General features: G+C 37.7%; 2 protein-coding genes across 7 annotated transcripts in view; both read left to right on the top strand.

The window, feature by feature from the left end:
* Nucleotides 1–248: 248 nt before the first annotated feature.
* On the top strand, nt 249–2,647 carry LOC311091922 (uncharacterized protein). Of its 2 annotated transcripts, none has more exons than XM_084128088.1 (2): nt 249–286; nt 1,113–2,647. In XM_084128088.1, exons 1-2 carry the CDS (start codon nt 256–258, stop codon nt 2,552–2,554), a joined length of 1,473 nt encoding a protein of 490 aa, XP_083984214.1. In that variant the 5' UTR covers nt 249–255; the 3' UTR covers nt 2,555–2,647. The 2 variants fall into 2 exon arrangements, with proteins under 2 accessions (XP_083984214.1, XP_083984215.1); XM_084128089.1 differs by lacking the exon at nt 249–286 and adding an exon at nt 984–1,033.
* A 4,254-nt stretch (nt 2,648–6,901) lies between these two features.
* The window catches only part of rptor (regulatory associated protein of MTOR, complex 1), a 339,338-nt gene continuing 329,050 nt past the window's right edge, over nt 6,902–17,189 (top strand). For 4 of the 5 annotated variants that reach the window (XM_084128075.1, XM_084128073.1, XM_084128074.1 and 1 more), the window contains exon 1: nt 6,902–7,318. The gene's annotated coding sequence lies outside the window, so the exon portion shown is untranslated. The remainder of the gene's footprint in view (nt 7,319–17,189) is intronic. The other variant, XM_084128076.1, reaches the window with a different exon arrangement.

The raw sequence follows: 17,189 nt of genomic DNA, 5'->3' as shown, positions 1-17,189 counted from the left end.
TTCTATTGGGAGGATTGTGTTGGTCGTAAATGTGGTAAAATGGTAACGTTACGTTCTTGTTGTGTGATAGGCTGCAATAGTAAGTCTCATGACAGAAAGGGTCACAAACTAAACAGCGGGGAAAGGTTTTTTAGTTTTCCCACTTTGAAGAAAGGACATGGACAGCTTGTAGTGGACGTAACAAAGAGGCGTCGGATGGCCTGGGTTGGAGCTGTGCGACGCAAAACCATCACCTTTGGAAACATATCTCCGTTTATGTATGTCTGCTCTCGACATTTTCATAAAGGTAAGACATTTAAGTGATGTTGACAAATTTGAAGTATATAACATTTTATCCACGAGTCGTTTTGAATGAATTCTCTGGCACAGATAGCTCCAAACAACGCACGGATGTAACCGCGATCATGGGAGAAACGGGTTAACATATCATCTTTTATTGTTTATACTGTAAAATGTTATGCAATCGTCTTATACATATGGATTTTTTTCTTACCGCGGTTGAAAAGCAAGAAATTCCCGCGGTATTGCGATAAACCGCTTTAAACCTCAACCCCCCTCCCCACCCTCCCCCAGTTTTTTTTTTTCTGCGACGTTGCGGCTGGAACAACAAACAAAGTGTGTCAATGATAATCTCAGGTAGTGTTTATGTGCTTTATTTAATGTTAAAAGCATGCAATGTGACTTTGAATATCGTTTAGTGCTCCAGCTTTGTAGCTGTAAAAGCAACAATGGATAATTCACCTCAGATCTTGAAATTAAACAAATGGAAACAAGAACGTTCAAACTGTGAACAAGTGTATTCTTTGACAAATATTGTTTTAGTAACTCATAGCCTATGTATTTTTAATAATATTTAAATGGTGCAATATTTGTGAATTTGATTATGTAGCCTACTTATCCATTTTCTTGCAAGTGCCGTCAAGATTACTCTGGTGCTGTGAGTGTGCACTTGCCGCGACTCCGCGAGGGTTGACAAATGCGGTCTTCACGTGAGAGAATTGTGTTAAATAAGCACGTGCAATTAAAAGCTGAGGTCCTGCTTTTACTTTTTTTTATTTAAATTTATTTAAACTATTTATTTATTTATTTAAACCTTTTTCATGTTATTGCAGGTCAGCCTGCATATGAGATGATGGAGACTGACCCAGACTGGGCACCCTCCCTCCATCTGGGTCACACAGAAATCTCTCACACCAACACTACACGCTCTGCAAGACCAAGTAAGAGGGAGCAAAGAAAAAACACACTGCAGCCAGCTGAAGGAGGTGGTGAGCGAAACACTGAGGAGACACACAAGGCTGATGGAGATGCTGTGCCACATGCTGAGGAGACACAAGCGACTGGAGATGGTGAGAGACACACTGAGGAGGCACACAAGGCTGATGGAGATGCTGTGCCACATGCTGAGGAGACACAAGCGACTGGAGATGGTGAGCGACACACTGAGGAGACACACGAGGCTGATGAAGATGTGCCATATGCTGAGGAGACACAAGTGACTGGAGATGGCGAGCGACACACTGAGGAAGAGACCCACAACACTCAGGGGATGGCAGTGACACAAACAGAATGCAACTTATGTGTGCACAGAGGTGCAGAAGTAAACCGCCTGTTGGAAGAAAACAGACAGCTGCGACGCGAACTTGATGAGCACAGGATGTCTGATAGTTTTTTTGGAGACAATGACGATAAAGTAAAGTACTACACAGGGATGCCAAACCTGGGAACCTTTATGGCCTTGCTAAGTTTTTTGGTGCCTCTCATGTCAGACCAAAAGAGGAAAGTTCTTAGTCCATTTCAAATGCTTCTCTTAACCTTTATGCGCCTCAGACTGGATCTGCCTGCACAACATCTAGCCCATCTCTTTCGTGTTTCCCCAAAGACAGTATACAGAACATTTCAGGAAATTGTGTCATTTATGTATGCAAACCTGAGCCGTTCCATCATATGGCCAGATAGAGACACTTTACAAAAAATTATGCCTCACCAATTTGTGGAGTCCTTTGGACGCAGAGTAGCAGTGATCATTGACTGTTTTGAGATTTTCACAGAGAAACCATCAAATCTAAAAGCACGTGCTCAAATGTTTTCCAGCTACAAGCACAATCACACTATGAAGTATTTGATAGGTATTACACCCAAGGGATCTATTTGTTTTATATCCAAAGGGTGGGGTGGCCGTACAAGTGACAAACACATTACAGAAAATAGTGGTTTTCTTGAAAAATTGTTGCCAGGGGACATTGTATTGGCTGATAGAGGTTTTGATATAAAGGAAAGTGTTGGCATGTTGTGTGCAGAGGTCAAACTCCCAGCCTTTACAAAGGGTTACTGTCAGCTAGCTGCAAGAGATGTAGAGGAGACACGAAAAGTAGCTCACCTAAGAATCCATGTTGAAAGAGTGATTGGAAATATTTGTCAAAAATATAACATTTTAACAGGAACCATTCCCATCAACATGATCCTCCCATGTGAAGGTGAGGATATCACATTTTTAGATAAGATTGTCACTGTCTGTTGTGCGCTGACAAACCAATGTCCAACTGTAGTGTAGTACAGTGGTTTTCAACCCTTGTTGCAATCTATTGCAATGTGCTGATGCTTTATCCTGCTTGACCAGCCTTGCATTAACAATAAAACATGTATGACAACATTTTTCATAAATTTGTTTTTATGTTATTCACTTTGACAGCTAAATGAAGTATGAAAACAATACTTGCATATTTTGACAATTACAATATTGATAACTGCAAATCAGTGATGCACATGAACAGAATATTATATATTTATTATTATGTAGTTTATATATTTGTGAATGCAAGTAATCATTACATGAATTAACATTAATTAACTTTTAAACTTTAAACATTAAAGTGCAGACACTCACTTTAGGTCAGTGGTTCTCAATTCCAGTCCTCGGGACCGCTGCTCTGCACATTTTGTATGTCTCCCTTATTTAACACACCTGAACCAGATCATCAGCTCATTAGGAGAGACTCCATGAACTGAACTGAGTGTGTCAGATAAGAGAGACATACAAAATGTGCAGAGCAGTGGGTCACGAGGACTGGAATTGAGAACCACTGCTTTAGGTCATGCCTTTTTGTAGCATTGTATGTTCTACAACACACGTTTTTGATAACCTGTGTGTTTGTAAATGTGTTTTTGATAAAATGTGTTTGTAACCTGAACGGTGTCAACAAGAGGTGAACAGTTATTATTACTAGAAGTGTCTAGTAATACTTTGACAAAAACCTGAGTGTGTTTGCTTGAAGGAAAACATCTAACATGCGAGACAGCAGCTTGGGCTTATGTGGAACAACGAGAACAGATCCAAATGTCTTCTTTGGCAGGTGCATGTTGTAGCCCCACACAAGTGAGATGAAACCACACAATTGTGCAGTTTTGGTTGTCACAGGCTACCATGTCGTCCTTGCTTTCTTGCCCACGGCAAATGCACCACAACTTCTCAACACTTCTGCTGGTCCTGCCCTTCTTCTGTACTGTTTTAGAGGTCTCTTGAGTTTTTTCCCCATCTGGAACAGGAATCTGTTTAAAGGCGGGCATACACTGTGCGATGTCTGTGCGATTTCAGCAAGGAACCTACTCACACTGAACGAGTAGATCGCATGCGATGTAAAGCCAAAGCTCAGGATTTATGTGCTCACACTGTACGGTCCGAACGTCGAGCTGCGACTTGACTGCTCACACTATGCGTGTGAAATATGCGCGAATCAGCGCGATAAATCCTCGTGCCGGGTTGTGCCTATGGATGATATCATAATTAGCCTATCCAGAGATATTGTCGAAACAAGCATCAGCTATCAATATCAAGAAGATTTAGCATTTCCAATTTATATATTAAATTATTAGTAGGCTAGTATTGTTGTATTATTATTATTATTATTATTATTATTATTATTAGGGAAGGCCTAGGCTATTAAAGTGATAGGCTATAATTAAATTGCCACGCAACAATTTCATAGCGCATCACCGCATAACCAACGCGCTGTGAGGATAATAAAATATTACATAGGCTAGAAGCTTATACTTCTCCTCATTAAAAATGGTCTAAAACATTTAGGTCGATTACAATTAATTATATACATATAATTAATTATTAACAGTCTATAATATGTCCGAACACTGCAATAATTCATCAATGAAAATTAAAAACAGCTTTATTTCAAAAACATTTTTTAACAATAAAAGAGGCAAGTGGCTTGGAAGAAGTGGGTAATGGTTAATCCATTTTGCAACACAAACTGGAGGTAAGCAACAGTAATTTGTAGCTTTGAACTACAGAACTTAAAGATCTCCCTTTTTTCGTTTTTTTTCGTTTTTTTTTTTTTTTTTTTTTTGCTGCAATGAAATGTTTTCGCGCAGGCGCAGTGAGGGAAAAAACACAGAGTTTAGAGCAATCGGTTCTTATCACTGCTTCAACTGTGCGATATAGTCACGAGGAGCGACCAAAATTTCTAACATGCCAGAAATTCATCCGACCATACGATTGCCGGTCGTGAGAGGTTAATCGCCTCTCTTTCCCCCCTGTACACTGTACGAACACTGTATGACAAACGACACACGACAAAGCTGAAAATCGGCCCGACCCGAAAAAGAGTCGCACGAGTCAGAAATCGGCTCAAAATCGGACGAAAATCGCACAGTGTATACCCGCCTTAAGTGGCATGTGAGTGAAGTAATCACTTACAAGTTCAGGGAGACACACAAACTCAAAAAATTGCTGTGCCTTTTTAAGAACATTATTCCAGAGCTGTGGGTCAGGTGCAACACGCACCACAGTGCAGTCTTTTAAAGTCCACAAAATAAAATCACAGTACTCTGCATCAGCCACAAAAATTTGTGTCTGGACTTGCTTGTCGTATGGACTACCCTCCTTTAGCTTAAGCTCACCACTCACAACTTCTAAACAGAAGTCTTTGTCACAGCTGCTGCATGCTTCCTCCACAGTGCTGTTCCGGTACTTATACAGGCACTTTATCTCGATGCAGCCTTTTCCACAGCAGGTACACTGCACCAATCCATCTGGCGATGCTCCAACCTGAGGAAACTTGGGGTTTATGATGAAACCACACTCACTAATTTGCATGTCACAGTGATGTTTCATGGTTTGCAGTTTATACTGTGTCCTCCCATTTTCCTCATTTTGTCTTCCCCATGCAGTAGCAGGACACTGGTTTGTAGAACTACTGTTGGGGTAACAAACTGCTCTCACTGTAGACAGCGCAGGGTTGTCAAAGTCAGACACAAAGACTGAATGCATTTTGGATGCAGTAATTCTCCCAGTGCGCAAGTGAAACCAAGATGAGCATTTGTGCTGCTTTCTGGTCTGTCTTTCAATGAACTCAGCCTGCTCAGGTGTAACATTTACCTTACTTGCTATGGTTTTGCAGTACTGGCGCAAGACAGACAGTTCACTGCCATCCATTTTTTTATCGCGTAGACTGCGCAGTGAATCTGGTGCTGAGAACGGCTGTACTGGGTCTGTAAAAGCATCACAATAAACAGGCAAAGTTGACAGAATTGCAGCTTTTGGAGATACTTTCTGCAGTTGTGCAAGATATGATTCCCACTGCTCCTGTGTTGCAGTATTGAACCTACACATGTTCGATGAAGTCCTTAAAGCAGGTATGCTTGCTACCTCACCATCCAGGAGATTATTAAGACACTTTCTTTTTGCTTTTGCAGAAGTAAAGTCTATTCTGTGTCCTACCTCCGCTCTCACTTTTGTAATGTTACTTGGTATCATCCAGTATGCAGGTTGGCCAGTAACTGTTGTTGTCTCTCTGCATCTGACTACTGCTTCCAACTTGAAGAGCAAAGCTGCAACATGTGTGCATGTTTCGGCAATTCCTGCCATACATGTGCAGTGACCAGAAGTTATAGCCCCTGATAAGCTGATGATGACCCAGGGCTTGAGTGGTGTGTCATTCAGCCGTTGTGAGTGCAAGATCTGTTGATAACAACTTACTTTGGCTGCAGTTCAGTAATATATCAGACAATTTGTTTCATGATGATGACTTATTTTATTGGAACAATGTTTGTTTTATTGTGTTAGGTATTGGTTTGTGTAATTTATACAATAAAGAAAAAAATGCATGAAAGAGAGTATAGTATAACAATTTATTTGTAACAATTTATTTGACACGTTCAAGCTAAAACCAAACAAACCATCCTTAATCAGTCACTGATGATATACAGTTAACATGACATTATCATCATCATTACAGCAAACATACCTTTGCTGTTACTACTGTGTTGTCGCAGTCCTTCGGTCGGAATGTAAATAAATCCTGTACCCAGCCATTGGTGAAATGTCCGTGGGCTTCCAGAGATTTATAGTTTTTAAATTGTTCACTGGTATATGCGCTTATACCATAAACGAGATAATTTACAATGTCTAAGTATGAGGATGAAGGTAGCAATGCGGGGTCAGCACTCCAACTTAATGCAGTCAGCTCATATGGATCTATGTTCTGAATGGATGACAATTTCTCCAAATAACGGTCCCTGGCATCTTTATTGAGTTTATCTCGGTATGGCCTTTTCTCAATCTTCTTTTGCTTCTCCAGGTTTGCGAGTTATATTTACTTATATTTACTTATTATCTAGATAGTTATCTAAGTAGTTATATTAGTTATTTTATTTAACTAAATAGTAAATAGTTATTTTATTTACTTCTATTATTTACTTCTATTCTTGTAATCGCGGTTGTTTCAGTCAATAGCGATACCTCAAAAATGGCGCCGCGGTGACGTCACACACAACAAAACCACGTGTCTGACAAAGACCGATTCTAATCTCCCGGGGTTACTTGGGCTGGGCTTAGGTCTTCCACCCAACGAGCGGTGACGTATTCGTTGACGTCCTCAGAAGTAGCCTCGCCCCCGATGTGCGCGGTGCATTCTGGGTCCACCCCAAGATGGCGGCGCCCTTGCGCAAGTGTTGAGAAACAATCTCACCTGTAGAAGTCTTAAAATTAACCGCAGTTTCACAGTGTTTATCCATCATCGAGGACAACAGAAAGTGCACGGAAAGAGACCCTCGGATTAAGGTATCGAGCTCCTGCCGTGGCTCACGCAGTGTGTGAGGATGATGATGGGCCGCTGCGCCTGACCCAGAACCAAAAGCAGAGCCAACGCAGATTCCCCTGCAAAAACGCCTTGACCCAGCGCCTTCGGATCTTCCACAGGCTGTGGACACTGCCGTTTAAGCTGCTGACGGGAGTGATCTGTGTTATCGTCCGTAGACGCAGCGGATCTCCAGCTCGAGCTTTGGAAAACTCTGCTGACCAGAGGTGCGAGTACAATTCACAAAACCACATAGTTTCCCATAAACAATTCACCATGGTGCAAAAATATCATAGTTGCTATAGAAAAACTATTGTACTTTCTTATTATCCGCCACTTTCATCAATAAAGAAAAGTGACCCCTTTTCTGGACGCTTTATTGTAAGAGGAGAGGATCAATGTTTTCTGTGCTTTTTACAATGTCTTATAACGGCAGTAATTATTTAGGTAATATTTATCATGTTATTTTCTTTTTGTATGATTAGTACAGTGACCCCGGGAGGGGACATGTTCGGTTCACTTAGTTTTGTCGTGGCCACGACATACAAACTCGTGGGAACGTAATATGTCGTGGCCACGAGATATTAATTAGTGGGAACGTCATATTAACTCGTGGGGATGCGATGTAAAGTCGTGGACTCGAAATCCTATGTTGAGAGAACGACATATGGTCGTGGCCACGAGTTAAATACGTAAACAACCTGCGTGACCATAGCAACCTAGAATTATCAGAAACGGATAGGCCTATAATAATAATTATTTTTAACTAAGAAGAAGCTAAAATAATTTCTTAATTAAGAAATGATAATATTAACATAGTCTATTATATTGCTCGCGATGTTACCTATAGACAGCATTCAAATTAAGTTGATCATCAATAGCCTAAATATTTAAAGAATATGCTGTGCCTGTGCACATTTGTATTCATCTTTTAAATCCATTCACTGAATGTTATTTTTTTTATTTTATATTTTTATAGGCCTATTATTATTATTATTATTATTATTGTTATTATTATTGGTTACATTTTTTATTCATTGTTATGTATGTGCTTTATTTTCTCCTTCATTTCCCATATCACTTTACCTTTCTGTATATTATGTTACTTAAAGTATATATTTTGTAAATACTGTAAATGCCCGAGCAATAAAGTTGTGACTTTATACCTGTATTTCTGTAGATTACACAAGTAGCCTATGTGACTATAAATGAGTGGCTGTTTTCATTTATAGCCCCTCGTGCCGTGACAGCATTCAAATGAAGTTCGTTTAATTTGTTATTATTAATAGGCTATATGTTAATAGATTATTTAAGATAGGCTACAATAAATATTGTATATAGGAGAGTTCTATTTCATTTATTTGATATAGAATCTTAATCTTTTGTAACATTATAAATGTCTTTACTGTAACTTTTGATCAATTTAATGCATCCTTCCTTGCTGAATAAAGTATTGTTTTCTTTTATCCCCCCCCCAAAAAAAGAAAAATCTTACTGACCCCAAACTTTTGAACGTTGGTGTATTGTAGTATTATATTATTATAGAAAAGTTTCTATTTAAGATAAATGCTGTTCTTTTGAGCTTTCTATTCATCAAAGAATCCCGAAAAAAATTGTACATAACTGTTTTCAACATTGATGATAATAATAAACGTTTCTTGAGCAGCAAATCAACATATTAGAATGATTTCTGAAGGTTCATGTGACACTGAAGACTGGAGTAATGATGCTGAAAATTCAGCTTTGCATCACAGCAATAAATTACATTTAAAAATATATTCAAATAGAAAACAGTTATTTTAAATCGTCATAATATTTAACAATATTACAGTTTTTTTTTTGTTGTTGTATTTTTAATCAAATAAATGCAGCCTTGGTGAGCATAAGACACTTCTTTTAAAACATTAAAAATCTTACTGATCCCATACTTTTGAACGGCAGTTTGTTTATATATATATATATATATATATATATATATATATATATATATATATATATATATATATATATATATTCATCTCATCCTTAAGTCTTTTAAGTCCATTCACTGGCTATCTTTGTGGTTTATTATATATAATTTTCTGTTTGATCTCATTATCTCAAAATGAATGTTATGTATTATCTAATAGCCTACAATAGCCAATCAAATAGCTTATGTTTTGTACTGTAAATGCCCGACAGTCATGCCAATAAAACTTTGATTATTTCTGCCGCACAGGAATATACCGGAAGTTCACTTTATGGGAATTTAACATATTTATTTTTATTTAGGTTTAATAGGCATAATAATAATAATAATAATAATAATAATAATAAATAAAGACACAATCAGTGCATGGATTTAAAAGGCTGTGAGATGGGATGGATAAATATATTTATAATATTTTATGTTCTTACATATTCTTTTATCATTTATTAATAACAAACTTGATTTAAATGCTGTCTTTAGGCAACATCGCATGCAATATAATAGGATATTATATATTTAATATAATCATTTATTAATTCCGCCCTTATTTTGTCATTCATAATTAAAAATGAATATTATTATAGGCTTATCCATTTCTGATAATTCCAGGTTGCTATGGTCGCGCAGGTCGTTTACGCATTTAAAATAGAAAAATATGTCTATTTTCAACATAGGATCTCGAGGCCACAACTTATCACGTTCCCACGAGTTAATATGAAGTTCCCACAAATTAATATCTCTTGGCCATGACGTATTATCATGTTCCCACGAATTTATATGTCGTGGCCATGACAAAACTAAGTGAACCGAACATGTTTCCTCCCGGTCACCGTAGATTAGTGTGTGAAGCAGCAAATTCTTGTAAAGCATTAATTGTGCGTTTTCGTTCCTCCCTAAAGCCAAAACTTAACATCCAAATCAGCCAAATAAGCAAGCAGTACTGCAGGACGTATTTGATATTAAACAGTATTATTAAAAGTGCATCAAGCCGCAAAAGATAAACTGTTCCCCTGGCGGCTTTCTGTGTGAGTGCTCCGAGTCGGAGCCCAACCAGGATAAGCAAATGGGCTTTGGATACACCCCAAAATTTCAAATGCCTTTTTGGAGAGTATTTACCTTAACGCAGTGGGTTATGTCTTAAGTAGACATACACAGTTGAGAAAGAAAACGCGTGTGAAACAGTATATTGGATTCCGTGCAGTAGCTGTTAAAGTGGCAGCAGCCTAATACACCTCCTGTAGTCTGTTATAAATGATAATCAAACAACAAATGACAAAGGAAAATCACTCACTGATTTTGACTGAATAACTTAAGTAGCTTTAATAAGGATTAATCTACATTTAATTTGTACAGTAAGACTACGCAGTGTTGTATGCAGTGTTATTTTACATTTGATTATTAATTTTTTTGTTGTAAGCTTTTACTTATCTGAATACCACTGTTAGTTCATCTTCCCGAATAAATTAAAACATAATTTATTTAAAATGTTTTTTATTTGTTGTATTTCTGTTTACTTGTCTTATGTAATTGTTTTGAATACATTTTTCTTACATTAGCTTACCTAGTATTAGTTTTTACTGAAGTATCGCTAATTGTGAAATTTCACTGATATTTAAAATGAATCGTAAATTAAGACTTTGATTATATCACCGACCAAACGTGTTAAATAATCGTGATTTCAATATTGACAAAAATAATCGAGATTTATGATTTTTGCCCTAACATAAATTGCATTTAACTACCAAATTAGGTGCAGACTGAAAACAAAAATTCAATTTTTATACCTTAATTCAAATTTGTTGATGGGTTCTCAATCTCAACATGTGCTCACTGCACCACCCTGACTCCCTCTCTACTGACATCCCTGCTAAATACACACTACTTCATTAGAGAAAAACAACAAATGTATACAAAACAATGTTGTAATAATTTGACAAAAAAATATAAACAAAAGTATGTAAAATCTAAACTTTTAGCAAAAAAAAAAGTAATAAAAAAAAGTTACAGTAAGTGTAGTGGTAAATGTTAATAAAAACAAATTACTATTTGTATTCTTATAAAATACATTCATAAAAAACGATTTGTAGAAAAATACTATAAAATTCAAAAACGTTCATTTAAAATGTATTGCACAGCTTTTATTGGGGCAACAAGATATGATAGATACTAGGCCTATCATAAAATGAAAGGCTCCACAGAGCGGCACACATCACTTATGCAAATCCCCGGTGCAGAATGATGTGCTTAAAGCAACATGGACTCTCAGTGTTCAGAGCTCTGCATTGAAAAGTTCAGGGAACAAAGAAAAGAGATATTGTGTGTGCAACTCCTAGTCCATTACTGTATATCTATTCAGAGCCTTATTTCTGCACAGTTTTAAATTCCAGTCACTGTGCACAAGATGCCAAATCATCTCTACTCCAGTGTGATTTAATAAAGACACCTGGTATCAAATATCACATAATTTAGAAATGGTAATAAACTCCTGCATGATAAAGTCTTTTTATACAAATCCACAGACCTTTGTCTACAGATCAAGTATAATAATGGATCATATTGGAGAGTTTTACTGTGCTGAGGCCATCCTTAAAAATATTTTGGTTTGCAGTAACAGCAAAAAAACATTTTTCACCGATGTCTAGGGGCTGTTCACACCAGGCCACTTCATGCGTTTTCTCAGATCGGATTGCAATCTGATTTATCAAAACGATTCCATTTACACCTGGTTACATATACAAATGTGTGTGTGTGTGTGTGTGTTTTTTTTTGCGGATATAAATCCGATCTTCAATTCCCGCTATAGATTTAATGGAGTGCACGTCACCGAAAACAACAGTTATGAGATACATTATTTTATTGATCATCAGCTAAAATTTCTGAATCAAAGCCCGCAATAAGAGAAAGCGGAAACAGCCCTGGTAAGATCATTTCGTTTCTTTACATTTAATGAAGATGATTGCGTGTTAAGCGTCTTACTTTCACTTTGATTTGCGATAGCACGTTGATGCTCAGCTTCTCATCTGCGGCGATGCGTGTTGCAGTAGCGTCGTCATATCTGACTAAAACCTTACATATAGCCTATAACACGCTCTCACATGTTTATTTTTTAATAAACCATATTCAACAACATATAAAAATGAAATAATCTTTAGAGTAAAGCCGCAGCCATCATTACCAAGCGCGAACCATTGACAGTGAATGAAACGAAGCGAACTTAGCCTACAGGCCGTAGTGTGACATGCGTAAACCAATGGTGTAAACATAATCATAGATGACGCACCACGGGTTTTTATTTAAAAGAAAGAACGTAGCTTATGTTTGTATGTAGGTCTAGGCAATTTATATTCACAATACTTAATAACTAATATTATTTTATTGCATTTGTATTAGTTGTTTGAAGAGTTAAAAAAAAAAATCGGTCGGTCTTAACGCATTTTACAACCGGCAAGTCGGTCGGACTAAAAGGAAAAAAAATAATAATAATTGGGTCGGTACTAAATTGACATGGTCGGTCGGGTTACGGCAAACAAGAATATTTTTAAGGATGGCCTGACTGCTGTAACGTGAATGTTAAATCAAGAATGACTGACAGCCGCAGCAGAGGAAGAGTTTCCATAAACTTTATTTAATGTAACAACATAAATATTTGTCTCTTCCTCACATTAAGCAATCAAATGGCTGTGGAAGACTTGGAATATAGCGCATGAAAAGTTTTATGGTGCTTTATAATGTGTTTTTTGCCTTTGTGGAGCTTAACAGTAACCATGATTAAGCTTAACCATTGGTACCAATTAAGCAAAAGCACTGATGCCCAGGGTGGAGAGAAGGATCTGATGGTTAACAGTACCAAAGGCAGCAGATAGATCTAGAAGAATGGGAACTGATTGTTTGGAATCAGCTTTTCACGGAGCTTCAGTGGCTACGTTTACATGCAACCAAATAATCCGTTAGTAATCGGATTGGCGGCTCAATCGGACTGAAAAGCCTTCATTTAAACACCTTAATCGATCGGATTGAGCTCGATCCGAATTCAATTTCGATTGGATTGAAAGGGGTGGTTTATTCCTTTTCTAATCGAGAGAACACGTAAACACTTGATCGGATTGAAAACCGAAACTGAAAGGACTGTGCATGTGCAATGACGTTGAAATCAGAGCCGTCGCAATGGGGTAGGCAAGGTAGGCAGCTGCCTAGGGCCCCCAGCTGAAGGGGGCCCCCGAAGGCCGCACGGAGTTTAGGTTGTGTATCTGCCCTCGTCAAACAGTATCAACCACTGTAAACAAACCACCACAGTGAGACAGCGCTATCACTCTCCAGTACTGCTCCGTGAGAGGGGCCCCCCAAACTAGAGGGATTCCCCCTATGCAACGACAAACACTATGAGTGCCCTAATCACTGTAATGTTGAAGTGACATCCACCGTCGCGCACCCCCCATCAGGTCCCCCACTAGCTGTCAGTGGAAGAGAAACTGTCGTTCCCACACTCAGCGCTACGCGGGCATTTAAATTTAAAAATGTCATCATGAAGCGCTCATACCCTTCAGGATTTTCTAAAAGACAGAGAAAGAAAGAAGAAGAGGAAAAACGCCAAAGACACAGCGGTAAATAAACCATTATCTCCAAATACAACTGTCTTGACGTGTTTTCACATCTCTGCGAACATAAACCTTGACATCAGTGACCAAACACAACGGTAGATGTGAGTGTTGTTAGAGGGTGAAAAAGTTCAACTAACGTTAATAGTCATACACAACTTTGTTCTGTTTGCAGAATTTAAGCATAAGATACACACTAGACAACTTCTCGCCCCTTCACTGTTGTAGCTACTAACTGTTACAGCGTTCAAAAACTTCCTTTGAGGTAAATCCTCTTGATGCACAAGCCCAGATTACGATCGCATGAGATTTTTTGCCATGTATAAAGGCAAAAGCTAGAGAAGTGTTGTCACTTAGGCTACTCTTGACGGCTGTCTGCCCGCGGCTGCGGTCGGTCACGGTAAAAACTTTGTCAATTCCAAACAAAATGAGCTGGTCCTATGACTCCCATGCAGTTAGGTCCAAACAAAATAATCCATCAAGTCCGGTTACATTTTAGGTGTAACGTTACGCAGGCTATCAATTTCCGTTGGTGATGTTTCTATTCCATCTGGAGAAAAATGCCCTTTTTCCTTCGCGTTTGTACTTCTATTCTTCTCCATCAACACATCTCAACACTTTGTACCATACGCAACAGGTAGTTTTGGGTATGACGTTACGTCTGTGGCATTATGGGAAGTGAAGTTCTTTTCCTGTAAAGTAAATATCGAATCCTCCAAACTTCACTTTCATGATCTGGTGACCCAAATTATGCAGCCTAACAATGAATTATAGAAGTCTATAATGTTATGTGTATACTAGGCCAAAGATATGTGTTTTTAGTCTAGATTGAACTGACAGAGTGTGTCTGCCTCCCGGACAATGTTAGGAAGACTGTTCCAACATTGGTTTTGGTGCTAAATAGGAAAAGGATCTACTGCCAGCAGTCGATTTTGATGTTCTAGGTATTATCAACTGGCTGGAAATTTGAGATCACAATTGACATGAAGGACTATAATGCGTTAAGAGCTCGCTCAAGTACTGGGGCCTCATGTATAAAACTTTGCGTAGATTTCATCCTTAAAGTGTGCGTACGCACATAAGGCAGAATTTGCGTACGCACAAAAGTTTTCAGATTTATAAAACCGTCCGTACGCCAGAACCTGCGCAGAATTCACTTTATAAATCCCAGTCAGCGGAAGATTGTGCGCACATGCGTCTCCACCCTGAAATAACCATATATGGAGCTTACAACGCCTAGTTTTACTATGCATATCCTCATCTGCATATCATTTGCATATGATTATTCATCCACGTGATAACGTTTAACGGTACAAGACACATTACATTAATAAAAGTCATGTATTTGCCTATCCTTGTCTTGTTTTTGAATACATAAATCAAATAGTGTAAAATACATTTAATCTTTTCCACTGGCCGAATAGTATTTTTAATTGATTTATATTTTTAATGGAAACAGATAGGCCTTGGGCATTATTTGCACGAAACTATTTTCTCAGACAATCTGGTATTATCATGATAAGCAATTATCTCTGTGGTTAAAACATTTAAACACAGCACGCTACAGGAAACGTGTTCAAAAACATCGCATCCACAACAAATATTTCTATTGATTGAATTTGAATATAAAAAATGTTGTAACTTCTCAGTAATGATTTCATGTTTAAGTGTTCTCTATTAATTTGAATGGCATATTTAATCTAAATGTTTATATCATAAGTAAAACATAGTTTATATCAGAAGTATTTTATTTATTTAAACTGTTATTTGCATCAGTTTCACTAAACGGCCCAACGCGCTCGCTGGCGCGGACATTTAAGAAGGGATGGATATTTGCTTCAAGTGACAGGTTGGTGAGCGAAATTATATTTGTATTATCTTGTATTTCTTTAGATTTTCTGTCTAAAAGTGATATTCTGCAAGACACCAGTGCAGAGCTATAATGAAATAGAGTCCAAATTTTATTAAAATCAATGAATCCATCAAACTCCATCATAATCATATCATAATGATAATTCGGGTTGATGCAATTTGATTTATTGGGTGATGTAATAGGATAATTTAGAAGTTTTTCATTTTAAATAGTTATTGCTATTTGGGCCAGTTGGTGTCGCCAAAACACATACTCTTCTAAAAGAGTGCGTACGCACGGTCAAGAGCATCCTTACGGTGCGCACTTATCTACGCCTAGTTTATTTTTTATAAATCCCGATATGTGCGTGGAAAAATGCGTACGCATATTTCTATGCCCATTTTGTGCGTACGCAACGTTTATACATCAGGCCCCTGGAGAGCTAAACATTTAGTGCTTTGTAAGTAATCAGCAATATTTAAAAATGTATACGATGTTTAATAGGGAGCCAATGCAGTGTTGACAGAACCGGGCTAATATGGTCATACTTCCTGGTTCTGGTAAGAAACCCATAATAGCATTACAATAATCTAGCCCTGATGTCATGAACGCATGAACTAATTGTTCCGCATTTGTCATTGAGAGCATATGACGTAATTTAGAGATATATTTTTAAGATGGAAAAATTAGGTTTTACAGATACTAGACACATGACTTTCTAATGAAAGATTGGTATCAAAGAGCACACCCAGGTTCCTAACCGACGACAAAGTCTTGACAGAGCAGCCATCAAGTGTTAGACAGTATTCTAGGTTATTATGTGAGAAAGTTTTTTTTCCAATAATTAGAATCTCTGTTTTTTCAGAATTAAGTAGTAGGAAATTACTAGTCATCTAGTTTTTTATATTAGCTATGCATTCCGTCAATTTTGTGAATTGGTAAGTTTCGTCAGGGTGTGAAGAAATATAGAGCTGAGTATCATCAGCATAACAGTGAAAACTAATGCCATGCTTAATAATATCTCCTAAGGGTAGCATGTGCAGAGTGAACAGCAACGGTCCTACTACTGAGCCTTGTGGTACGCCATACTGAACTTTTGATCGAAAAGGCATCTCTTCATTTACTGCTACAAACTGATAACAGTCAGTGTTGAGGGTAAATGTGGCTGAGTCGTCGTGAGCAGATGTAAACACTCAGGAGAAGTTGGATGAGTTTGAACAGATGGGATCTTTTTATTTACCCCAATTAAGGCCAAAGAAAGGCAATATAAATTTACCAAAAAAAAAAAAAAACTGTTTAGTAAATAAAGTAAATTGACATGAGAGTAAAAAACAAAACAAAAAAACAATCACAATTTTGCAGCTGCTTAGAAATTGACCTTTGCACAAGCCACTATACATAGAGCATCGACAGACTTATGTCCTCTCATCTCACACTCCCCCGAGAGAATAAAGCTACTAGTCTTTATAGGACTGAAGGCACCCCTGAAATTGGCACATACCAACACAATATTACAATGCAGGGGTGGCTCAGGTGAATAGACCATAAATGCTTAAAAACAGCCGTAATGCTACATCTTTAAAACTAGAAAATTACAAAATATTATTTCTATGGTTCCAGCTAACATTTGGCAAAGCCACAAGTCATATTTACAGCCAAAAAATGTATAACTTAAACTCCGG

Source organism: Abramis brama, assembly GCF_963993115.1.
Source record: "Abramis brama genome assembly, chromosome: 11".
NCBI classification, from domain to species: Eukaryota; Metazoa; Chordata; class Actinopteri; order Cypriniformes; family Leuciscidae; genus Abramis; species Abramis brama.
Note: the sequence above shows the minus strand (reverse complement) of the source record. Positions and strands in the feature narration are given on the sequence as shown.